Source organism: Pituophis catenifer, unplaced genomic scaffold, assembly GCF_029215685.1.
Source record: "Pituophis catenifer annectens isolate HBS135680 unplaced genomic scaffold, rPitCat1.0.hap2 SCAF_3, whole genome shotgun sequence".
NCBI lineage: Eukaryota > Metazoa > Chordata > Lepidosauria > Squamata > Colubridae > Pituophis > Pituophis catenifer.
Window position 1 is genome coordinate 31,585,765 of NW_027256883.1, and position 25,913 is coordinate 31,611,677.

General features: G+C 38.3%; 1 protein-coding gene and 1 long non-coding RNA gene across 2 annotated transcripts; one reads left to right on the plus strand and one right to left on the minus strand.

The window, feature by feature from the left end:
- Nucleotides 1-2,879: 2,879 nt before the first annotated feature.
- On the minus strand, nt 2,880-21,191 carry LOC139314690 (carbonic anhydrase 2-like). Its single transcript, XM_070940467.1, has 7 exons — nt 21,031-21,191; nt 18,680-18,877; nt 9,879-9,997; nt 7,139-7,231; nt 6,054-6,116; nt 5,458-5,613; nt 2,880-3,838 (listed from the first exon to the last, which is right to left on the minus strand). Exons 1-7 carry the CDS (start codon nt 21,056-21,058, stop codon nt 3,719-3,721), a joined length of 777 nt encoding a protein of 258 aa, XP_070796568.1. The 5' UTR covers nt 21,059-21,191; the 3' UTR covers nt 2,880-3,718.
- Nucleotides 21,192-21,272: 81 nt separating this feature from the next.
- On the plus strand, nt 21,273-25,127 carry LOC139314691 (uncharacterized). The gene is made up of 2 exons (XR_011600207.1): nt 21,273-21,974; nt 22,297-25,127. It is a non-coding gene; the product is annotated as an uncharacterized lncRNA (long non-coding RNA).
- Nucleotides 25,128-25,913: the final 786 nt, after the last annotated feature.

The window sequence follows — 25,913 nt, forward strand, 5'->3', positions numbered from 1 at the left end:
ATAAAAGATTTTTAATTTTTAAATATCTTTTAGTATTTTATACATTCAATTTTAAATTCGTTTTAAAAGTCTGGGGTTTTAAATTTGTCGGGGCCAAAATTATTTAATTTGATTTTATTCTACTTTTAAATTTTGTATGTATGTGTTTTATTGTTTGGCTGTGCACCGCCCTGAGTCCTTCGGGAGTAGGGCAGTATAGAAATCAAAAAAATAAATAAATAAAAATAAATGGTCCTTTTATGGATGGAGAGTAGGAAGAAAGACAGATGTTTAATTATCTCCTAAATGATTTCAAGAATCCTTTCATTAACAAATTTACTTGGAATACGTCTAGTAAATGTAGTGTTGGAAGAAGCATCCTTCTGGGTTCTGCTCCAAGTGGGGAAAAAGACGCTGGAGACATGGAGACTGCTTGGAAAGATGGTTTAATGGTGGACAGGATCACATGGCTTGAGTTCCTGAACAGAAAAAGGCAGATACAGCGAGTTTTTCAGGTTTTATGCTCTCTCTGGCTTTGAACTTCCTGGGGCCCAGAAAGAGTACTCTGATTGGTTGTCAGACTCCCAGGGGGTGGGGGTCTTGCTGGCTGATGGTCACATGTGCTTCCCAGGTCACATGTGGTGAGTTTCTGCTGCTATTGTGTAGAGGGTTAATCCTATCTTTGTTGGATCTTTGGCAATTCCTACTATGGCTCTGTCTGAAGGAGATAGATCTTTGTTATGTAGAATAGACTGGCCCAGGCCTTAATGGCCCATTGACAAAGGGTGGGGGCAGGAAGATGGGAGCTGCTTCAAAACATGCTTATCCCAGGGAAATATAATATTCTGCCTTTTTCATATTTCCTAAAATATTTCACTCTTCCAGGAAAGGGGTGGGTGCTAACTTCCTACAGTAGTAATTCACTTCCCATTTATGTACCACATGGCAAATACTAAACTCTCAATCATTCCCAAAAGGAGCTTGCCATCTGTTTGTTTTGTACATCAAAGCCATTTTAACTCTCAAAAGGTGCCATGCAGTGGAGCTCCATTAGTGTACTTGTCCCACATCGTTGCAAAATAGTTAGCAGACTGCTGTGACCACTCCAGGAAACTAAGCAGCAAAGAAAGTTGCCAAAGGAACATTCCTTAATGAACCAAATGTGACAATCAAGAACCATCCTTTAATAGCAAGAGAATAATTAGAATTATATTGGTATTTTAATAACACAATATTTTCTGAATCAGAAAGATTTTTCACAGTATGTCAATGTCCACTGCCAGAAATGGCTATGGATTCTAAGTTTGTTCATTACATTTTTCTCTTCCAGATATAATAAGACATTGCCAATAGATTCATAGTGCATTGATGTACTTAGGAGGGTGCAAACTAACCATGTTAGCTAAGGGTTATCTACGTTTCTTGGTAAAGTACATGGGAAAATCTCATTGCAGGGCAAATCCATTTAGGGTTATGATTAGGTCTCCATGAATTCAGATGGTAAAATGGATATCACTAACAACTTCGTAGCCCATCGTTATGCTTAGGAGGGCCCTGAGTTTTCAAGCTGGCCTTATCTACTTTCCCTCTTAAAATACTTGTGAAAATCTCTTTTCGGGGTCCAGGAGTAGGAATCCACTTAGGGTATGTATTAGATCTCCATGAATTTGTAGGAAAAAAATGGACATCAGCATCATATTTGTAGTATATTCTTATGCTTAGGAAGGCACTGACTTATCTCTGTTTGCTTCAGTGGTGGGATTCAAAAAAATTTACTACCGGTTCTGCAGGCGTGGTGTGGCTTGGTGGGCGTGGCAGAAGGATACTGTAAAATCTCCATTCCCACCCCACTCCAGGGGAAGGATACTGTAAAATCCCCATTCCCTCTACACTCCAGGGGAAGGTTACTGCAAAATCCCCATTTCCTCCTGATCAGCTGGGACTCAGGAGGCAGAGAATAGATGGGGGCACGGCCAGTCAGAGGTGGTATTTACCAGTTCTCCAAACTCCTCAAAATTTCTGCTACCAGTCTCCAGAACTGGTCAGAACCTGATGAATACCACCTCTGTTGTGTTTGTAAAATACATGTGGAAATGCCTGTCTTCCTAGGGAATGTGTCTTATTTATGATCCACAAAATATTAATATTATTCCAATAGTAAAGCAGGCTCTGCAACATCACTGTGTAATTCATGGATAACCAAGCTAGTGTGACCTAGTTATGCATTCCATTCTGCTTAATCAATGGCTTCCTGCTACAAATTAGAATTACTTCCTTACACCCCCACTTTGGGAGTATCAAGTTCATTTGGAGGGTAGATCTAATGCTGAATTTTCTCTTCAAGTTCAGAGATCTTCCTCCTCATTCAGAGAAGGAAAAAGGAACAGCGGTGTGTCTTAGATGCTATTCAGTTACCGGGACTTGGGCAGTACAAGGTTTTAATAGATGAATGAATAAAAAATGCTCAAGGATCTATAGAATTCAAAAGCATTATTTTGTTTTAATGTGTTATGTGGATAGCTGTTCATTTTTAAAAATGAGAAAAGAAATTTAAATATTGTCAAGAGTAAAACATTGGCAGCTACGTGCCTCTTCATTTCAATTTGTCATTAGAGTAAAGTGGAGAGAGGTGTAGATTACAAATGGGTTAGTTGAAGAAACAAAACTTCTATAGTTCCACTGAAACTTGTGAGAGTCTGGAAACTTTTCAAGGACATAAATAGGTATGAAGAAGAAGGTAGATAGTTCCCATAACACAGAGAACTTGTTTACATGGTCCACATGGATTCTGGAGGTTGGGCTGGGAACTTCATTGTTTAATATTGTGAACTACTGCCTGAGAAATTCAGAATTAGTTTTACTTCACCATTGCCATGCTATGTATTCAATAAACAGTAAGCTTTTCAGAACAGAAATAATCCTGGACTTTTATTTGGATACTCAAGTTGGATGCTGACAAATATTTTTATACCGAAGTAAAATATATAGTTACCATATGTCCAATTGTAACTTTTATCTGTATTGCAGTTTAGAGACCATAAATAACTTTATTGATTTGAGAAATATCTAAAATACAATGTTTTTATTTAAATTATGACATTATTTTTAAATGTTGCCTTCATTCTTTTCTTTACACATAATAGCATTTCATTTATATTCGTTAACATCTGTGATTAGAAAAATAAAAGCATACTAACATTAAGTTATGGTTCAGATTCATGATTAAAATGCAAAACAATATTTATACATCAAACTATTTAAAAGCTAAGACATTTATTCTTCAGTACCCATAGCTGCATTTGAATGACTAGGTTGAGTCAAAATGTCCTAAATCAGATGAAGAATGTCTACTTCAGAATGCATTCATGTGCTTCCATTAAAGATTCAAGTTATTTAGTGCATGTAAGATTTTATTCTATTCAGTTATGTTCTGTAAGAAATGGCTTTATTTTTGTGGCTTATCATCCAGCCCCTTAGCAAACTGCAAAAGATGATGTCATGTTGCAGTACCAACATGAACATCACAGCAATTCTTATCAAGTATCAGATCCTGCAGATACACATCCACACTGCTATAACTATGCTTTTCCTTTTTACTGATGGCCTTTTCCTTTTCACTACAAACAAAGATGAGAGAGAAGAAGAAAAAGATCAGTAGGAAAAGAGAGGGGGAGGAATGAGGCAAGTGCATGTATCGCATTTCGATTTGTGCTCAGCAGGAAGAACTATTAGCAATAACTTATTGGAATGAGGCTCTAACTTCTCTGCTCTTCAGAGGCTGACAAGGACGCCAGTTGTCAACCATGCTGCATTGAGGTTCATTTTCCTTATTGAAGCAAAGGCAGCGGATTTTGTTGATCTGGAGGAAAGAAAAGATATTAGTAATCGTCTATTTCAAGTAGAATTCTTAGGGTTGTGACGTAAGACTTATTAGGAACACAATCTTTCCTGTGTGTATGTTGGCACAAATAAAAAATAGCAAATAGTCTCCCATCCTATCCTTTCCAGTCTGGCATTGGCTTCAGTTGTTTTGGGCTAGTGTAGAAGTTGAAATGAAACATGTCATGAATGTTCTAGATCAGGGGTGTCAAACTCAAAAGGCCTGGGGCTGGATCCGTCCCATGGGATGCTTAGATCTGGCCTGTGAGGCCACTCTAGAAACAACAAAAGACTCTGTGCTCTGCCAGCGAAAATGGAGCTCAGGAAGACCGCACATGGCCTCCCTGAGCTCTGTTTTCACTGGCAGAGGGGGGCAGGAAGCCATCACACTGAAAACGGAGCTTGGGAGCCCATTTTCGCTGGCAGAGCACTCGGGCCACCACAGATGCTCTTGACACAAATGACATCAAGCTGGCCAGGCATACCCTGGTCATGCCCACCCTGGCCCCCGAGGTCAAACACAACCCTGATGAAGTCCTCAATGAAATCGAGTTTGACACCCCTGTTCTAGATTGAGTAAATCTGGAGCATAAAATAAAGGGTTGGGCCTCAGTGGTTCCATGTGATATGAGACAGATATGTGGGTTTCAATTATAGAAAAATGTACTTAAGAATATCCTGGATTCCTATGTTCTTTACATATAACGTAACAGCTCTTCCATAATCATGTTGGATCTTTGTGGTATTTTAATATTTGTGCATGTGCCTGAATTATACAGACCAATAAATGATAAAGGGAAGAATTCATGTCTAATTTTAATTTGCCAGAGCATAGATGTGTATGTAGATGTTATTCTGTACATTCATCCATATCAAAGCACTCACACATGTGACATGATTGATGCCCACACAATGAAGTGAACTATGCTGGTCCCATCCCACTGATACAGTGACTCTGAGTAACTTCCAATATAATAAAAGATTACAAAATAATACAAAGCAGTTAAAATAAAGTTCCTTAATTCAGGACTAGTCAGGGTAGTCTGGGGGCAACTCGGTGGAACTGAGTGATTACTGGCTAGATGCCCTTCCTGATTCCTATATAGAGTTCACAGCTGTTATTTTCTTTGTGCCCTGAGAGAAATATCTACCATTACCTAGGATTGAACTCTCAACCTTGCAAATGGGAGGCGAGCATCTCAATCACAATATGACTGTCTAAATCCCACTCTGCATTTTTTGGTAACCTTGACACATTTCAGCAATTAAAAGTGCTTAATATCCATGCCATCATGCAAAATCACACTGAGCCAACTACACCTGAAGGCATGTCTAACATAAATACACAAGATTGAAAGCCTACATAGCCATACACTGTGTGTTTGTATGTTTGCATGTGTGTGTTTACATGTGTGTGTCCGTGTGTCCATATACATGTGGTGTAGGAGCGAAAGCAGCTTCATGTTGCTAAGTCTAGCACTGTGAAATTCAATCAGAAAAGCCATTTGCCCATGCTCTCTATTTAGATATTAGAGGGGAGATTAGTAACGCCTAGTGGCAAAAGGTGGGGAGTACAATGTTTGAAGCAAATGAATTTACCTGTTCTTTGCTCACAGATACAGGCTCCTTCAGAACAATCCAGATGACACATTCAAGCAAAGGTGGTGTGGTCAATGATCCTGGGTAAGTCCAATAGTCACGAGAGGCAGGTAGGAGGACAGTGGGATCAAAGCTGGTAAAGTTAGCCTCTTTCTCCTAGAAGAGAGAAATTTGATAAAACAATCCAGTTTAGTGTTTCTCAACCTTGCCAACTTTAAGATGTATAGATTTCAACTCAATTCCCAGAATTTCCCAGACAGAAATTCTAGGAGTTGAAGTCCATGATAAAATGTATGCTAAGATATTGTTTTGTAAATATGATTTAATGCAACTCTAGTAATTTTACCTCCACCCTGAGGGATACCAAGTGAACAAAAGCTTTTAATATATGTAGGTAGAAATGGAAAGTAAACATGTCTGCTATGATTAAATATAGCATTTTCAAACAAGACATAGTTAAACAACCATTGCCATTTAAAATACAGATTAAAAGCAATTTTATTTCAACACTCCCCACCCCCCAGTACTGTTTTTTCAAAGAATAATAAAATTCACAGCTCCGATATTCCTGGCTATCAAGAAAAAGAAGCACTTACTTTGTGTTTAATGGAATCTAGTGCATCAACAACTTTCTGTAGTCCAGGACAGGGACTTCCTACCTGTGAAATCAAAGGATAAAGAGAAACTTAAGTTATGCCTTGTGCCCATGTGCATGTGTTTATGTAATTTATGTAATTTATCAACTGAAGAAGCCTTTTAAATTTGGCCCACTGACCTCCTTCCAATAAGTTAATATTAATTCAAAAATAAAATCAATACACAGCTTCAAAACAATATTGACTCAGTTTATCCTCTATTACCATTTTTCTGAAATACATTTGGAAAAGCAAATTTGCCAATTGCAATGGAATGTAACTCTGCATAGAGTGACATAAAAATATAGAATATATATACAATGAAGTATAACAAAAATATGCATAATCACAGTTCAAATATATATAATTTTTGTTGTTTATTATTTTACACAGATGAATACGCATATGAATTTTGTACTTGTACCTTATATTTGATTACAATATGTTGCAAGAATCTGTTAAACATGGTTAAGACTGGATCTTTGTGATTTTTAGGTAAGAAGCTTTATTGGTAAGTATCTGTTTTTCTGAAATGTATTTGTTCACTCACTTGTATCATAAAGGCTTATTTTCTCTGCAAACTGTGTTTGGAGCAGTGGTGGGTTGCCCCAGTTCGCACCGGTTCTATAGAACCAGTAGTAAAACCAGCAGGAGGCTCCGCTCACTGACCCTGACATCATGAAAACGCTTCTGTGCATGCGCGCGGCCCCATTGTGAACCGGTAGTAAAGGTAAGTAGAACCCACCCCTGGTTTGGAATCATGCTGCATATAAATTAAGTCAATTTCTGATAATCCTGCAGCGGACCAGAAAATGTGACACCTGACTTTTAGACCCTTTTCAAACTTAAGATTGTTTTTTTTTTTTTTAATTTAACTGACGTCTTCGGTTTTCAGTAGAAATTAATATAAAGGGAACAATGTTATCATTGAAACATCTGGAATGACTGTAGGCAGTTAATTCACTTCTGAGTAAAGCACAAGTCAACTTGCTCGATAAATATTCTGAAAATGCAAAAATTGCAGAAGGAAATAGAAAGATACTAACCTTCAAAAACACTCCCACAACTGCCAGGCCATCAGGATACTTCACAGCTTCTTCAAAAGTTCCATATTTTGTATTCCAATGCACTAAGTGGAGCTGGAATCAAGAAAAATACAGAAGACAGAGAACATCCATTAATAGTCTTTCCTTTAAACAGAGGAACTCAATAAATTATATATTAATCTTTAGCCTGAAAAAAGTATCTTGATTTCAGAGACATTAAAAGAAAGCACTGGCTTGTTAGTTCCTTTTCCCATGCAATAAAATATTCAAATACAACTATATTTCTCACACTGTCTTCTCATGCCATTCAGACCATTACTAATATGTGAGCAGACTGCCAAGCCTTTTATGGAGATATTTCTATGAAAGCAAGAGCTATACTTTATATAAATTTGAGAAGGATCAGGTAGATTGAAAAAGAAATGCCAACAGCTATGAAAAAACAGTGCAAAATGCAGTAGCAAAAATGATCTCTGAAAGCTTTTACTACACACTGGTTTTCTACCATGTCCATTGGCTGCTAATTTCCTTCTGGACTCAATTCAAACTAATAGTTACTGCATTTAGTGTCCTACAGCAACTTTTCCCACCTGTTGACCTTCTAGTTGTTACTCTGCATTGGGATCTCATCCTAACTAGGAGTATCAGAGTACCAGACAGGAGAAGGCAGACCTAAAGAGTCTAAGCCAGGGTACTTCCTCTTAGAAGTGGTAATGTATCCTTTGCATTTATCATCAAAGTGATAGATCTGTATCATTTTTTTAGTAGTGACTGACAGGCCTGTAAAATAAGTATATCTTAGACTGTAAGTATGAATTACATACAGTAAGTATGAATATAAAACAACTATGTTAGCTAGATCAAATATGGGCAAATTTATGAGAATCAGAAATGACAACTTGTTGCATCATCTAGAGAGTTACCAGTGGCACTGGTGAAATGGTGGTGATATCATACGAAAAGGCACAAATTATTTGGAGAGCTGATTTTTCAGTGCTTTTAAAAATGGTTCAAAACTTGCCAAATGGTCCAAAATTGTGCTTCCAAAATTTGGCTGGAAAATGGCTAAATTTTGACAGTGCAACTTTTTGTTAACTTGAAAAAAAACTTGTATTTTTAATAAACACATTAAAAAAATGTTGCATCACTAATGATTGCTCATTTTGCCACCAAATTTTAGCAGCAAAAATCTGGGCACATATTCATGAAGGCTACAAATAGCCTAGATTTTCTCAGTTACTTTCTGAAAGGTTTTCTTTTTATTTATTTCACTTTAATCCTCCTAAACATTCACAATTTATGTGTTATTTTATTTTCAATTCCTTCAGTTGGACTTGATAATTTAAATGTTCCTTCCAATTGCACAATTCTAAGTCTCCAAAAACTGAAAATATTTTTAGCTTTCAATACTAATTGCATTTTATTTTATTGGATTTGATTGACATAATTCTTTATTCCATTTCTAATTTGGTTTTAGAATAAAAAGTAATATAAGTATAAGTATTATACATAAATTTGGAAAGACCCTTTTCAAAAATGTATCAACTGGCCTGTAATCAGTACAATATTTGTGCATATGGCATTTATAAATTCTGTTAGGCCAAACAATTATAGTGAAGCTTGAAAGTTCCTGAAATCTGATTCTTTACTTTTACAAGTAGGAATAAGTACTTTTGAACTAATTGGAACTTGTTTCAGAATAGACATATCTAGATTATAAAATATGAAAATACATATTGCAATATATTAGGTAACATGTTTCACTGGTAACAGTCTCAGTTTTGTCTATTGAATCTTACTGCAGAAACTAAATCACTAGTTTTAAAATATTTCATCAAGAATATTTGTTCCCCTCTTTTACCTGGGACACAATGCTTTTATTTTTATTTTTATTTTTATTTTTTATTATTAGATTTATATACCGCCCTACTCCTGATGAACTCAGGGCATTGAACAGGCAAGAGATAAAACACACAGATTACAAAATTTAAAAACAGTATAAAAACCTAATTAAATAAATTTGGCCCAGAACAGATTAAAACACCCCTAAAGTTTTAGACAAATTTAAAATTTACAATTAAAAAGGGAGGTTAGGCCAGGCCAGCCTGTTGGAATAAAAAGGTCTTGAGGGCACGGCGGAAGGTGCATAAGTCCGGGATCCTCCGTATCTCCGGGGGGAACTCATTCCAGATAGCAGGTGCCCCCACAGAGAAGGCTCTTCCCCTGGGGGCCACCAGTCAACATTGTTTGGCCAACGGCACCCGTCGGCCAAACATTTTAATGATCAAATACAGATTCCGAATGAGATATAGTTTTGATAATGATAAAGAACTTGAATCAGCGTAAATTAGAGGAACCCCTTTTTAAGAATCCTTAGTTGTAATGAGATTCAATTATTTTCATTTCAATGCCTCTCGTGTTGTTGCTATAAAAAGAAAGGGATGGGTGGTTTTTATCCTATCTTGGCAGGTCAGTATTAAAGTACTTGATAAATAAAAAAACCTAGGGCAGCATAAGACACTTCAGGATAATAATATTAGTTATATGTGGTCCATGTTACTGGATGAGTTGCTAAAGAAGTATTGATTAGAAATTAGCTGCCATCAAATATTAATTTGGCCCATCCCAACATCCATTTCTTATATATTTAATATCCAATTCTTATATATTTCTCAATAGTGAACACATACATATATACACACACAAAAATAAACACTTGGAAATAAATGAATTTCCTTACCTCTGCATCATATTTCACCCCATCAACAGTGTGTTCAGAACCTTGGCCTTCACAGGATCCCCAATGAATATGGAACTGCTTTAATTTGTAAATTCCTTCAACTGGGCCACCTTTCAGCACTGAAATAAAAAATAGTTGTTGTAAACTTTGCCCATAAACTGGTTCCTATGCCTTGTAACAAAAAGTCTGAATTGCTTTCTTACATTGAGTCAATTTTTAGTGACATTGAGTCAGTTTCACTAATGTCTTTGCCAGATTAAGCAATGTGATAAGGACAAAGAGTTGAAAATTATGAAGATACAATAATTTGCCCCCATAGCAAATTTCCCACTGACTTTAAGATAGCACATTAACCAAATATGATCTTGCTGTGATAAATTGAATTTCTCCTGCATATCAGTTGAGGAGACATTTAAAAGGCTGATAAAAAATCTCTTAAAGATCATAATCTGCACATGCAAAACACGTTGTGATCCTGAATCTTAATATGAGCTAATTTCATAGGAACATCTGCATGCTAAGAAAGCAATTACATTTTTGACATTTGTCGAGTCTAATTCTCAGCTGGCCCTGCATACCTACAAGATTTGGAGCATTTCAGTGCTTTCAAAAACATAATTTTCCCTCAAATGGCTACTACTAATAGAACTTGATTTGCTATCTGGTGTTCTTCAATCATGGAGTAAGAAAAGAGACAGAATTCTACAAAAATACAAGCCAAATTATTTCTGTACAACACAGTTCATCTACAGTTTCTCAAAAATTAGGGCAGATGGCCTGGATATATATGTGGATTATGCTAAAAAATTATTATACAGGAGTAGAAATTTCCCCCAAATATTTCATGTTTAAAAATTCTGTATTACGGCTGACCTGAGTTAAACTAGTAAGGATTATAAAGGATTAGGCTGTTTTGTCATTCACTTACCCACAGACCATTATTGAGTTCAATTAGGGTGAACTCTAATCATTATCCAACAGCCTACCAACAGGGCAAATTGACATTTTGGGAGAGGATTTTTTTTTTTAAATGCTATCTCTCACAAGCACACTTTCTATATTTGGTAATATTTGGTTCTGAATTAGCACAAGCAGAAATTTACAGGCAGGATAGTTATCTTACCTTCCTAGTTTAGAACCTCTAGAACTGTTCACATGTTTAAAAATGTACTTTTAGTAATTTCTTCTGATAAACAGCAGCTGGTTATCTAAGAGAAGTCAGCAGGAGACTGATAGCAGCACAAGGTTTAACTTTAAGAGATAATTTATGGGGAAAAACCGTTTCCTAAATGGCCCGTATTTATAGATATTACTTACTGGCTGTTTGTCAACAATTACCCTAAATGTACCTTGGGGAAATTCTATTTAAAGACACAAAAATACCCGTATCTCAAGTCCTCATATGACATAGGAGAGCTAGGCTAATTTCATATAGGACTATCTCCTAGAATGGTATCGCTTGCAGGTAGAAACAACCTCCCATAAACCTGTAAATAATTATTTGGCTGCTTGAGTACGAATTAAAGTCATACTGAACCACAGTTTTTGATTCCATGCATAAAAAAGGATAGCTGTTATATAAATAAGCTATGATGGTATTCACACAACATACTTAAACTGTTTATTGAATAGTTAGCCACTCATTGGGTGTCTTTAGTTATTATTATTAAAGAGTCCCTCTTTCAATGCAGCCTGTCTCACATATATTACATGTGGAAAAGAAATTATTACTACTACATTACATTTAGGATAAAAATCAGACAATTCAAATGATGAATTAGTGTTATTTCACCCAATAAAAACCTATGATGAAGAAATTGAAGAAAAATGTCTGGTGCAAGGATTGCCTTGTCCTTGGGTGGACAAGGATGGGTCTTCTCCTTCTGGACAATTATGTCTTAATAGCCTTAAAACTCTACAGATACTCTATGCCAGGGGTCTCCAACCTTGGCAACTTTACGACTTGTGGATTTCAACTCCCAGAATTTCTCAGCCAGCATATGCTGGCTGAGGAATTCTGGGAGTTGAAGTCCACAAGTCGTAAAGTTGCCAAGGTTGAAGACCCCTGTTCTATGCCTATGTTACTTATGGCATGAGGAGAACTTCCAAAATCATGCTGAAAAAGGGTCTTATAAAGGAGTAGGCTGTCCTTGGTTGATAGCCATTGACTATATCACAAAGTTCAGCCTGGGTGAGGTTTAACTGTTATGTGTGGTTCTATTGGATATTTTGGGAGTAGTTTTATAAGGGAGTTGCATGAGTAATCCCTCCAAAACATCTGTTTTATCGAAGCTTACAAAACTGCCAAAGTAAAAGAGGTATCTTCAGTAAGTTATTTTTTTCTGCATCCTTGTATGTTTCAGCTTTGCACTGAATTATTAATAAAAATATATTATAAAAACATGCTTCAAAAAGTATTAATTATGTAGAGAGTAATTTACCTAGAACAATACAAGTTAAAATCAATTAGATAATTAAGTACTAATTGGACCTTAATTACCCATGTATATAAGACTGAAGTGATCCCAATAGCCATATGTGAACTTTTGATCTTTTCCATGATATATGTGTGTGTGTGTGTGTGTGTGTGTGTGTATAATTGAAAAGCTTTTGGTTAATTTTATTGACTTTATCTACAATGGATTATGGACTAATATTGCAATCAGCTTGCCCTTATTTAATCACTGATTTACTATTCATATACACAAATAAACCAGTTTTATCATAATCTCAAGAAAGCAGAATTCACACTGTGTGATCATAGGAGCAAATGTAGACCACCCATCAAACAACATAGGATAATAAAGTACAGCTTGGGACACAAAGCTGATTCTAACAATGCTTGGATTTTTAAAATTACTTAGATGAATAGCAATAGCACTTAGACTTATATACTGCTTTACAATGGTTTACATTGTAAACCATTGTAAAGCAGTATATTTACATAGCCCTCTTTATATTTACATTTAGCCCTCTCTAAGCCGTTTACAGATCCAGCATATTGCCCCCAACAGTCTGGGTCCTCATTTTACTGACCTCAGAAGGATGGAAGGCTGAGTCAACCTTGAGCCAGTGAGAATCAAACAGCTGAATTGCTGGCAGACAGCAGTCAGCAAAAGTAGCTTGCAGTACTGCATTCTAACCATTACGCCACCATGGCAGTATGGTATAGTAGTATAGAATTACAGAATGGTATAGTATACAATTACAAACTTCCATAAAATTTAAAATTTCTTTCCCTGAAAATAAAAGTAGGAGGGGCTAGCTATGTTGGTTGAGAATTCTGGAGGTTTAAAGCCAACATAAACTGAATGGCACCAACTTGGTTAAATTGCTTGTGCAATGCAGGGGTTATTGTCTTGGCACTTTGGTCAAAACCAAGCATCAGAAAAAAAAAAAAACAGGTGCCACCTTGCAGCTTCAAGGCAGAGCCAGTCCAGCTCTGGCTTCTGCATGTGCACAAAATGGTTTATTCATTAAAGGGTCAGAGAAGCAACTAAAGGAAAGAGGTTTATATGCTCTGATCCATTCCATACAATGTCGGATCACTATGACGATCTGTTCCAGTGGATCTCAAACTGGATTTTGAGGATCTGCTTTAAACATTTTCAAATCAAATAAAAAAATAAATATTAACATTATGTAAACACAATGCTTAAGCAGTGTAATATAACATATTACATATTACACTGCAAAGGATTACACTTAAACAGTGCAATATAACATAGCAAAGGATTCTTTAATTTCTGATGCAGTTTATTATCTAGCAATTACCAGATATAGTTAAAGAGACTACAGCAAAGTTGGGGGGAAGGGGGAGAGAGAGAAACTGAAGAAGCATTAAACATTATTACAAATGTTACCTTGCATACACATTTTGCAAAAACAACAGACCAATCAAAATATTGGCAAAATTAACCCCAGGAAGACAGTGAAACTTATCAGCATTCTGTAAGGTGACTGTTTAATTAATGAATAATCTATATCCATTATTTTACCATTTGAGGATTTGCAATGTTTCTGATACTGCAAAGAAGAGATCGCTAAATGTTATACATGGACTTTAAAGGACTCTGTGCCAAGCCCTCTCTATCATCAGGCTAATTGTAAAAGAATTACAAAGTCAACATCTGTAACAAAGCAGCACAGATAAAAATTTCTAAATTTCATTATATTATCCTTCACTAGTTTCTTGATTCCTACAACAGTTATAAACTTTGGTAGTCAGGATAAAAAATATAAACATTATCAACATATGTTCTAGTATAAATAATAGAATAGTCACAGAATGTTCTCTCGTCTTTCAAAGTAATGCATTACAGTCTTAAATTTGTAATGCGTAGCATCTTGGTGTTTCAAGAAGAAAATGGACTTTAAATTAGTCATTTTGAGAACCGAACAGTCTAATTCCAATACATGTGGGATCTATGTACAAGATATGGGAGACTGAAAAAACATTGATATACTTATTTTCTTCTCCTTCCCATATTTATAGTTTTTTTAAAAAAAATCTGCAGAAAAGAGAAAGTGGGCCATGAGACAGGATTGGCTTGAAAAAAATCTTTGTCACATTGTTACTCTCTCCAGCTAGCTGACTTGAGTCTCAGTCTGAAGGATAACAACAGAGATCCCTCTGTCCTCTTAGAATACTGAATTTCTGAATTTTCAGCAGTTTTCTGGCTATCACTGGCCCTATTGCTTTTCTAGGAGGGAAGGAACAGTTATAAAATTGTGCCACATGCATGCTGTAGATTATTTCCTACATATCTCCTAATGCAAAATATAGTAATTCTTGCAGAAATATGAGCCTTGCCTCTGTTTTTTAAGGATTAGCTGCAAGTCCATACAGGGGTGGGGTTCAAAAATTTTAGCATGGGTTTCTCTGCCTGGTTGCTGGGTGGGCGTGTCTATGGTGGACGTGTCCTAGTCATCGTCCTGCACCATGGTGGGGGGGGATGTTTTTGCCCTCCCCGGACTCCACACGCTCCCTGCACCTACCTGCATCCAAAAGGGATCGCGTGGGGACTCCTGGGAGGGGAGGGGTGGGGTAGGTGGGGCCAGCCAGGAATGGGATTTGGGGGTTCTCCGAACTGCACAGAATCTTAGCTAGAGGTTCTCTCGCACCCCTGCGAACTCCCAGCAGCCCACCCCGAGTCCATATGGATAGTATAGACTTCCTCTCTTTCCCTCAAAATTGTGAACAAAAATCTCAAATTCCTGCCCATTCCTCAAGAATCATAGCTTATACCTACATTTCCACTGCTACCTTTTCCTTTCTCTCTCTGTTTTTCTGCCCAAAACAACCAAAGTTAAAATCTTTCTAAATAATCACCAATTTTACAAGCAGAACAAAATATGTAAATATATACATTTTATACTATGACTACTCATGCATGCAAACACACTAGAGGCTGAGATAATAAAAAGGATGCAAAAAAATCTATTACATGAAGAAACATAAAATGGGCCTCCTTGCTATTTATATTTTACATGTAGTTTTCTTGTCGTATTTCAGACACTGAATTTCATTAAAAGGCCTGGATGCAAGTTAGTTGACTTCTGTCTGCAGTAACCACAGACCGGAGAAGGTAATTGTGAGTAAGAACCTAAAACCTATTCCAGTCAGAAAAGAGATACTGCAGTGAGGCCTGTATTTAGGGGTATTTTTATTTTTATTACAGGGAATGCTAAGAGTAAAAAGGATTGTACACACTTTGGCTACGATGCACAACATATTTTCTTCCAGAGTAGTCCATTTAAATATTAAAAGAAGCAAGCTAAAGCCTCTGCACAGCTATTTTCAATGCTGTTTGGAAAGCTTACAAATCCAAGCTGTTCCAGGTTCTTTGAAGGTGTCCCCTCAATGAAGCTGCCAACATGGGGAGAAAATACAGAACATTTGCTTAAACAAATCAAACCAAGTAGTGCTGAGACAAAGCAGTCCATTTGTTTCTAGCGTCATCGTGTCTCATATTAGAATGCTCATTCATGGATACTGAAAGGGGAAGAAGATTGCACTGGAAAATCAGGATGATTAAAAAGCAAACATTCCAACTTCTGTTCCTAAGATCAGCTTTGCACTGCCAGCAATTGCAGATTCATCATAAAGAACAGAGAACTTACAAAATGCTAAAAAGAGGGAGTTAATTTAGAATTATTGTGAATAGAACATCCTCCAGCAAAGAATGACTAACTGAAACATATGGAAATGTGGGGGAAATGTCATTTTTTTTCTTATTTTTTTTAAATTAAAAAAATTAAAGAATAGTAAATGGAGACAATTGAAACCTAATGGCAATTAGAATCACTTATCTTGGCATCATGACATACATGTTCCTGAATAATGGATGATCCTTGTCATAAAATGAGCTTCCACTTAATGTTGATTCAAAAAGAAATTATACTTATGGAAAATGTTATATATCAACATTCATAAAACTCCCCCAAAACAATACAAAAGTCTGTTGACTTTTAGTTTTAGTTCCACTGATCTGGAAACTATCAAATGAATATTTTATTTTTCCCTTTTATGCCCCTCCACTTTTTAAAATCCAAACCCTCAACTATACTTATTATCTATCTTAAATTTTTTTCCACAGGAAAAAATACAGGAATGTTACAGTACAAAAGATCCAAGTTTCATAAATGGCTTTTGTTCACAGAGATATCATCACACAACTTCTAAATTGCTTGGAAAACAATATATACCCATAGAATTCAGGCTGAATATAAGAAAGTCAACATGTATGATGAAATGCTGGTAATCCTCAATTTATGGCCACAATTTATGTTGCTAAGTGAAACATTAGTTAAGTGAATTTTGCCCCATTTTATGATCTTTCTTGAAACAGTTGTTAAGAGAATCATTGCAGTTGTTAAGTTAATAACTCTGTTTTTAACTGAATCTTGCTTCCCCATTGACTTTGCTTGTCAGAATGTCACATAAGATGATCATATGACCCCAGGACGCTGCAACCGTCATAAATATGAACCAGTGGCCAAGCATCCAATTTTGATCATGTGACCATGGGAATGCTGCAATGGTCGTAAGTGTGAAAAATGTTTGTAAGTTCCTTTTTTCAGTGCCGTTTTAACTCTGAACGGTTACTAAATGAATTGTTATAAGTTAAGGACTACCTGTATAGGCAGATGTAATTTATTTAGTTATTTTACACCTCACCTTTTAAAATAAATAAATAACTCAAGTTGGCGAACATATCTAATACTCCTTCCTCCTCCTATTTTCCTCCCAACAACCCTGTGAGAATTGAGCTGAGAGTGACTGGCCCAAAGTCACCCAGCTATTTTTCATATCTAAAGCAGGACCAGAATTGATGGCTGCCCAGTTTCTATCCTGTTACCTTAACCACTAGACCCGTGATGGTGAACCTATGGCACATGTGCCAGAGGTGGCACGCAGAACCCTCTCTGCTGGCACGCATGCCGTTGCCCAGGTCACATCTCCATGGCATTTCTTTCGTGAACTTCTGTTTCCCTGCAAACGATGAAACAGAAGCTCACAAAAGAAAAAGATCTTACCTCTTGCTGTAATGCAATGTTGGGATGCCCCCCACCAGCCAGCTGGTCTTTGGGTCTCTGCTGCATATGAGTGCATGTCCGTGCATGCATGCGTGCATTTCTGTGCATGTTCATGCATGTGCATATTTATCCATGTGCATGTGCATGCATGTGCATGTTGGTGCATGTGCATGTCCATGCACACCTTTCAGTTTGGGTATGTGCACACACACATTTTGGGCACTCAGTGTCTAAAAGTTTCACCATCACTGCACTAGACTAAATTGGTTCTAGATTCTTTGGATGTGAAGCTGAAAAGATGCTTTGGGGTATGCTATAACTCTCCACAGCTGTTTAAATACAATGCATCCTTTTCTGGGTTTGCAGAGTAATTGCATAATCCTAGGAAATTCCAGGAGTGTTTGAGTTAAAGAGGCAGTAATAGCACATCCAAGCCCTCTCTAAACCCCTTTCTTGTACATTGTCAGTGCCTTCTTAGCTCAAATGTGTATTTTGCTGGGACCACACATTATCAATGTGAAACCAAGAAAACAGAAATCTTCCTTAAGGAGGTACATGTGGCCATACTTATCCCAAAGCATCTTTTTGACTTCAGACCCACTGCATGGCATATCCCTAGTATATAAAACATATCTCTTGTTGGACTATAAAAATACAATATTTCAGATATGTTTGCAACACTGTACAAATGTATCTGGGAAAGAAGCCTGCTATGGATTATCTTTGGAATGAATATAGGATTGCAATGTTACACTGGTATTTGATTTCCAGATGGCAAGGACAATAGATTACAGGCAGAGCTAATAACTCCCAATGCCCCTTTCATCACTATTCACAGTGGCTAAGGGAAGTTATAGTCCAACATATCCAGAAAATGTTAAATGGGGAAAGGAATACTTGTTTCTCTAGACTTCTTCTCTAGTGATAACTTCTTGAACTTCTTAATATTACTGTATTTGAATCATCACTGAAGTGATATATAGCCTGCCCCCATTGCTGTTCTATTAGCACAACATGATTCACTGGTTTTAGAAGACCTACTGCTATTGAGAGTGGGGGGGGGAGAGAGAGAATCATCCATAAAAATTGACTTTTATCATTTTCTGGATATATGCAACTCTGGTTAAAATAAAGAAACAAAAAAATCCCTCTGCCATACATCAATTAAGTTCTCTCTAGTCAGCCCTTTGCCCTCCCCCTTTGCTGCTGCTTCCATCTCTCCCACAAAGCTTTAAGCCTAAGAAAACAGATCAAATACTAACCACACTTGTCTCCAGAGTCATCAAAGACCACATTGAAGGAGTGCCCGTTGTTGACTATCTTCTTTGCTGCAGATGCATCGTATGTGATGTTCAAGCTCTTCAGTGCAGGGTCGAATTTGGAAGATTTATGTTGGATCGCAATGGGTGACTGTCGTTCTCCATTGGCAAGAGGGAAGTTCTTATGCCAAAAAGTAGGTCCTAAAAAAAGAGAAAGAAAAGTGCAAGAATGAAATCCCTACAGCATGAAAGGGAAATAAAGAGGGTAAAAGGCTTAATGTCTTAAGGCAGTTGAAAATTAGGAAGATAGCAATAGCAATAGCACTTAGACTTATATATCGCTTCACAGTGCTTTTACAGCCCTCTCTAAGCGGTTTACAGAGTCAACATATTGCCCCCAACAATCTGGGTCCTGGATAAAGATAAAAGATCAGGAAGATAAAGATAAAAAGATCAGGAAGAAAAAGATAAAAGATTAAAGCACCTTTTATGACTAAGCTTTTATTAAAAGGCATAAGCTGCAGTTCACTTCATCAGTCTAGGTGTAGGAAGATGACCTTGGAGAAGTCAAGAAGCTGTTAAAGCAACAACAGGTGTATAAGCATGCATTAAGTCTAAGGAGCTGGGAAAATATTAGAAAAGACTCAGACTGGCTCCCCTGGGTTATAACAGAGAAATTTGAGGGTGGGGAGGGGGGGCAAGCAAACTTTTACTGTTACAGCCGAAATCAGAAAAGTATAGTTCTAAACTTCTTCTGGAGCCTGATTTGGTCTACCTCACAGGGCTGACATTAGTCCCTCTATGCATCTTAGGAAGTGAACTGAAGCTTTTGCGTTTTAATAAAATTTATTAGCTACAAAAGGTGCTACAGACTCCTGATTTTTGCTACTATTGACTAACCTGGCTCTTCTCCTAACATAAAGATACCTAAAAAGGTTTTTAACATTTTTGAAAGAATGAAGTTATTTTGGCCAGATAGAATTTGAAGCGCAAATTATAGAAAGATCACATAGAGAAGCAGATGGAAAATGAGGAAAAACCTAGTGGGGGTGGGGAAGAGATGGAGGGAGGGTTAAACTTGAATCTATTCTTGCACAGATGTAGCAAACTTGGGCACAGAGGGGTTTTTGAGATGAATGAAACAGCATCACTCAGATTTCTCCACTACGGTATTGTTGGGAATTAAAAGCTAAGGATGCTTATGATCTGAGCAGTGACAAACTGGAAGCCCACCTATCTTATTTAAATTGATGCATCAAGTTCAAGGAGATTTAACATACACCAACCAAAATTCACAGATCACCCCTTCTTTGCAAAGCAAAACACTGGATGGCACATTTACATTTTCCTTCCCATGATTTTGTTGTACAAATAAAAATAACAGCTTTCCATTTCCCAGTGTATTATAGAGAAAAAAACAGTTGCTTACCCAATTCTAGTCAAGCAAACTTGTTTCTCAATTTAGCGGGGAACAAAATTCCCATCTCAAACAATCACTGTGCTTGGAAATGGCAAAGCAAGTCTTGGAATGTTAAGTCCACATTCTAATGGAGTTCCTGATCATACCACAAAATCCTCTCCTGGGCATTTCAGTTACCAAACAGAAACTGGAAGAAGTGAGGTTCCTTTGCCTTACAAGTGTCATTGCAATTGCAACACAGTGTAGGTCCCAAAACTCTTTGTGAGTTCTGCTTGGAAGGAGGAATACAGCAGGTGGAAGTTCAGGTGAGAAGAGTCTATAGCAGCCTTTCCCAACCTGTTGCCTTTCAGGTATCCACAGCTCCCATCATTCCTAGTAGACACAGCCCCATCTTCTGTAATTGGGTCCCTCTGAAGGTCCAATGGCTGGAGAAGGATAGCCTACCAAGCTCCTCATCTATTGCACCTGATACCTTTGATGGGATTGTAGGATTACTTTCATCTACTCAGAACTCTCCTACTTGGCAATCTTATTAGTTCCTATCTTCATTCTCAGTCCAGCTCAAAGGCTAAAAAGACCAAGCACCCCCCCCCCAATCTCACCACCATTCGCTCCATAATCCCATGTTTTACTTCGCTGCAATTAATATGGAGCAGAACTAGCGCGGGGCAGAAGCTCCGTTTTCTCCCAGGTCTCTTGAAGGTCAGGCTTCCTTTGAGCTCTGACAAGGAGCACGCACCTATCCGGAACAAGCAGCCAGCTCAGGTACTGCAAGCGGCAGCGGGGTTAGCGCTCTCCTTTGGCTTTAGCCCCAGAAGCACCAGCCCGCTCCCAGAGCCCCGAGCGCCTGGGGGATCGGGGGGTCCTCCGCAATCCGAGATCGTGCCCGGACCGAGGATGATGACCCTCACCTTCCGCAGAGGACCTCACTCACCGTTCTCTTTGCCGTAGCCCCAGGACATGGTGGTGATGGGTCAGCTCTGCCGGGTACCGCCGTCGCCTGCTCTGCCTTGCCCGAGGGTGACAGACCCGGGGTTCTTTCTCAGGGGCTTTTATAGGTCCCGATCAACTTCATGACCCTCGCGGACCTCGCCGACGGGAGGGGGAGCGAAGGGGAGGAGAAGGGGGCGGCTCCCAAGCGAGCGCCACCGGCCCGGGGGGCGGGGAGAGCAGGACGGGTTGCAAGGCGGCGGTACGTACGGTTGGTTATGTCTTCTGCGCTTCCCGGAGCAGCTTTCGTCGCTGGGCTGCTGTTCCGTCACTGTAGTGGGAACCGCCGCCGTTGCTGCACCGCGTCACTTCAAGCCGGAGCCTGGCACAGCCAAGCGCTCCAGCCTGGCGCTGCTGCCGCCGCCTCGGGAGGGGCGCCACGTAAAGGAGCTCCTTGGCTGAGGGCCGCCGAGAAGATGGAGCAGTTTCAGTTCTCTCTACCGGGCGGGCGGGCGGGCGCGCAGGCGGTTGTGAGGGGTGGGGGTGGGGGTTGGGTTGGCGGCAGGGAAGCTGTTGCTTAAGTCCGGCTCTTCAGGGCCTCGGCGCCGGCTCTGGCCGCCAGCCCCGCCGCGCACTTCCCCATCCCACGCGCTGGAGTCTCCTTCCTCCGGGAGGCGGGAAAAAAAGAAAAAAACCCCACTCGCGGGAGTGACCTTGAGACGACGTGTGCTTGCGCGCAAGCGGAGCCGGCCCGGCGGGTTTTTTTTTTTGCGGGCAATGTCGTGATGCGGTGGCGGCTTTTGCGCTTCGGGTTGGGACGTGACGGGAAGCGCGGGCGCTCTGGGGATTACGAGAGTGCCGGAGGCTTCCCGGGGATCAGGGAGGATCATTTGTGGTCCAGAATCGGCGCCTTGGAGTTGTCTGGACGATCGCAATGAGAGAAGAGAGGTTGGTTAAAGAAAAAAAAAATTCCCGCGGTCTTTGAATCACACGACGTGCCTTGTAGTCATGCAGTGGGGGTGAGTGTGGGGGTGTGGAAACATACAGACATACCATCCCCGGGCGAATACTTGCATAGGAAACTGCGGTGTCTTCTGAAGCTAGTTAATTCTTGCAAAAGTGCAAAAGGGAAATACAGTTCTAACCGGTTTCCCGCTCATAAAAGCTTTTAACACAATAATAGTAATGATGACTTCAAAATATGGGACTTTTTTTTCCTTAGTTTTGCATTTATAGTAATGTAGTCTCTTTTTTTCTGTTTTGGAGGCAGGAATGAATCCCAGTTGCTGAAGAACATTGCAAGAGGATTTTATTATGCTCATGTCCCGCCTTTAGGCTAGTTGTATTCTGCAAACATTCCGCTGGGAGACCAAATGCCTTACTTAATTTGGCCTTTGAACTGGTCCAGCGAGAATCTTGTACAGTATTGTAACCTACAATGTAGAAACAAACAAAAAAAAATCAATGTCCTATCCCCTTAATGCAGCTAAGTGTAGTGGAGATACTTTGGACTGCTTGAGGAAAAAACGCAGGCAGCTAAAATGTGTGTGTGTCTGTGTGTGTGAGAAAGTGTGTGGTTGAGCCATTAATGAAAAAGGAAAGATAAGCCAGACTTGTTGGTTGAGGCACTGGATGGCTGCCAGTATTGCGAAGTAGTTTAGGAACTGTTTCAGGTAGGTATTAGTAATACAAACTCTCAGCATTATTTCCTGTTCTACTTTTTCACTCCAGCTTATTAAAAACGTATCTGCATTCTTGTTTAACTCCACAGGAAGGTGTTTATGTGTCATAACAACACAGTTCGACCATGTTTGACACTACTCAAACTAGGTGTTGGTTATTACCTTTAAAGCCCTACATGGCTCAGGGCCAGGCTATCTTAGAGATCGCCTTCTACCGCATAGCTCCCAACGACCGGTAAGATCCCACAGAGTCGGTCTCCTCTGGATCCCATCAGCTAAACAATGTTGGCTGGCGGGCCCATGGGGGAGGGCCTTCTCTGTGGCTGCCCCGGCTCTCTCTGGAATCAATTACCCCCTGGGGTCTGGACTGCCCCCACCCTACTGGCCTTCCGGAAAGCGGTGAAGACCTGGCTCTTCCAGCAGGCCTGGGGCCGTTGATCTCGCTACAGTGATCTTGCGAGACCCGGCCACGAATTGGAATGTATAGGTTTTAATGTTTTTTTTAAACTTTTGTATTGGATATTGTTCACGTTGTCTTATTCTTTGTTGTTAGCCACCCAGAGTCTCTCGGGAGTTGGGCGGCATAAAAATGCAACTAATAAATAAATAATAAAAATAAATAGTCCATGTGCCTCATCAAAACTGTGTGACAGTAGACAATGTCTCTAAGCATTCATGGCTTAATAAAGTTTATTCTGGGAGTCCTATGGAAGGGGTTAAACAGGATATGACCAGTTCCTTGGTTCATCTCTATGCTTGAGTTGTTCTTGTTTGACCTAAACATTAAAGTATTAATATTTTGCATATATACACCCACTCACCCACATACATTCTTGATAGAAGTGAGATATTTATGTTAGTAGCTCAGTAGGATTACTAGTGTAACCATGTATAATACTGTACTTGTAGATTCTCAATTTCAGTTCTTTTGTTTCTAATAAACAAATTGTGTGCAAAAAGGATAAAAGAATTGACTCTATCTTAAGAGCAAACTACACAGAGACATGTATAAGGAAGATTCATTCAGTATTTTTAATTGCAAGGCAGTATTAACACACTGCTGTGAGAAGTACATGCTCACACAGGCACCTTTTGACACTCACTCTACATTGTTCTGAATCATGTATATTTGAAAGGCAGCTAAAACCCCTAAATTGTTCTTTTAAATGTTCTAAAATTTTGTCTTAGCTGAAATGGGTTTTTAATTTTATCTTAAGAGAACAGAATGAAAAATTAAAAGAGAAATAACTAGAACAAAAGAACATGGAGCTATGAGCTCTCTACCTTTGTGCTTTATTGCAATAGATAATAAAGATAAACAACCCTTAGGTCCTGAAAATGCAGAAGGAAATATATTCCTGTTGATGAATCTACTACAAATTGAAACCAACAGAGTGTTTACTTGATCAAATTAAATAAATCATATCATCTGTATTTACAGGTCTAATAATGTCAGCAGTTTAAATAAGTAACTGTGCTTCACAGGAACTTATATCTACTGAAAGTAAGATTATATCATTTGTTTATTAATCCCAATAGCAAAAAATGCAAATGAATTCACTGGAAACTACTGGAAAAGAAGTTCCTTGAGGATTTCCAGAAAATGCTTCAAAGGTTATGATTAACCTAGTTAGCTGAGTTCTTTCACAATTCAATTATGCCATTCGGAAATGTAGTAATGACCTTAATGCACAGTTGGAAAGTTGACACAGGTGGCAATGAGTATAAGAGTTGACTAACATATGAATTAACTTTAATCTACCTGTGCGGGACTTCCATATATTCAAATAATGAAGCTCCAGATGTGTCATCATTGGGTTCTCTGGGCGTAATGATTATGAGAATCAGGAACTTTCCTCTGATGTGTTACTGTTTGTCCATTCAACACTTTCCTTAATATCCTTGTTCTTTAAAGAATCTTTCTTCTTTAAAGAACAAGGATATGGCAGATCTGGAAGATATTTAGACTACAGTTCCCATGAAGGCTTCATCAAGTTCTTAAGTATCAATCACTTTGGGAACATACACTAAATTGGAAGCTAAATTTCTGAATTGGCTTTGCATGATGATTTTCATTTAATATTCTTGCATTGACTGTTGAAATGTGCGAGCACTGATGTAAATGTAGAAGATGAGTCTTATAAACAAGCAGACAAATGGTTGATTATTCATTATTTAGTAAATTCCAGAATGATGCGTTAGGTGCTTTCAGAGGAAAAGTGATGAAATAATTTTGCTAGCAAAGGCAGCTGATAGAGCACAATCTACAAAACAATTAAAATCCAACTCTAAAAACTAGTTCTTTCAGTGAAATTTATGTTCAGAAGATGTATTTATGGTGTTATTGTATTTGAGAATATTATGTTAAATACAGTATTTCTGTCTGACACACACATAATAAAGTTGCATATTAAATAAATTTCTTTTTGTGTTGTCTTAAGAAGATTATATATAACTCTAAAATAAAAAAAAATAAGCCTTATAAACTTTATCAGGATAAATGTTTCAGAGAATCACATTTGATAAGCAACTGACTGTAATTCACAAACTGAAGTATAATTAGAGAAGTCATTCAAGTCTGCATTGCAGTCCAAGAGCAAACGATTATCAGGTATTGCTACTGCAGTCTGTTCGTTTAAAGGTGCATTTAGTTTGATGGAGAACGTAAGAAAATTCCATCAAAATATGTGAGCTGTAGATGGTGCAGCCGATAGCGTTGGGAGATTGTACCTTATAGCCTTTCAGTAGATTAACTGAAAATATTATTACCCTAATTAATGTGTACTGCGCTCCTGGAATTACCTGAGGGCTGAAATTAAATGCTGCCAGGTTTAAGTATACATAAATAGCCACAAGGCTTTGCTTTGTGTTCCTCTTTTCGCTACTTTCAAGCATGCCACATCTAAGGGCTTTTTCTTTTCTTGTGAACATTCTCAGGTACTGATAAAGTTACAGCTTAGTAAATATTCATAAACACAAACATAAATAGAAGGCCTATCATGGCAGTGTGTAAAGAGGCTTTATTTGAGTTGAAATCAAAATGAATGAGCTTGCAAGATCAAGTTTATTATATAACAGCATTCTATTCAATTGCATACTGTTCAGGTTTTTAAAAAGTTTTACTTGTTCTAATAGCATTCCATATTTCACTGTCATATGGCTTTTCGAGTGTATTTGTTATTAATCAGCTCAGGTGAGGCTGGGC

Coding starts and splice junctions, on each gene's coding strand:
- LOC139314690 (XM_070940467.1), bottom strand. CDS start 21,058: ATGTCCTGGGGCTACGGCAAAGAGAACG. Junction 6,117..7,138: donor TTGTGGGAGTGTTTTTGAAG/GTTAGTATCTTT, acceptor TTGATTTCACAG/GTAGGAAGTCCCTGTCCTGG. Junction 5,614..6,053: donor TAGATTCCATTAAACACAAA/GTAAGTGCTTCT, acceptor TCTCTCTTCTAG/GAGAAAGAGGCTAACTTTAC.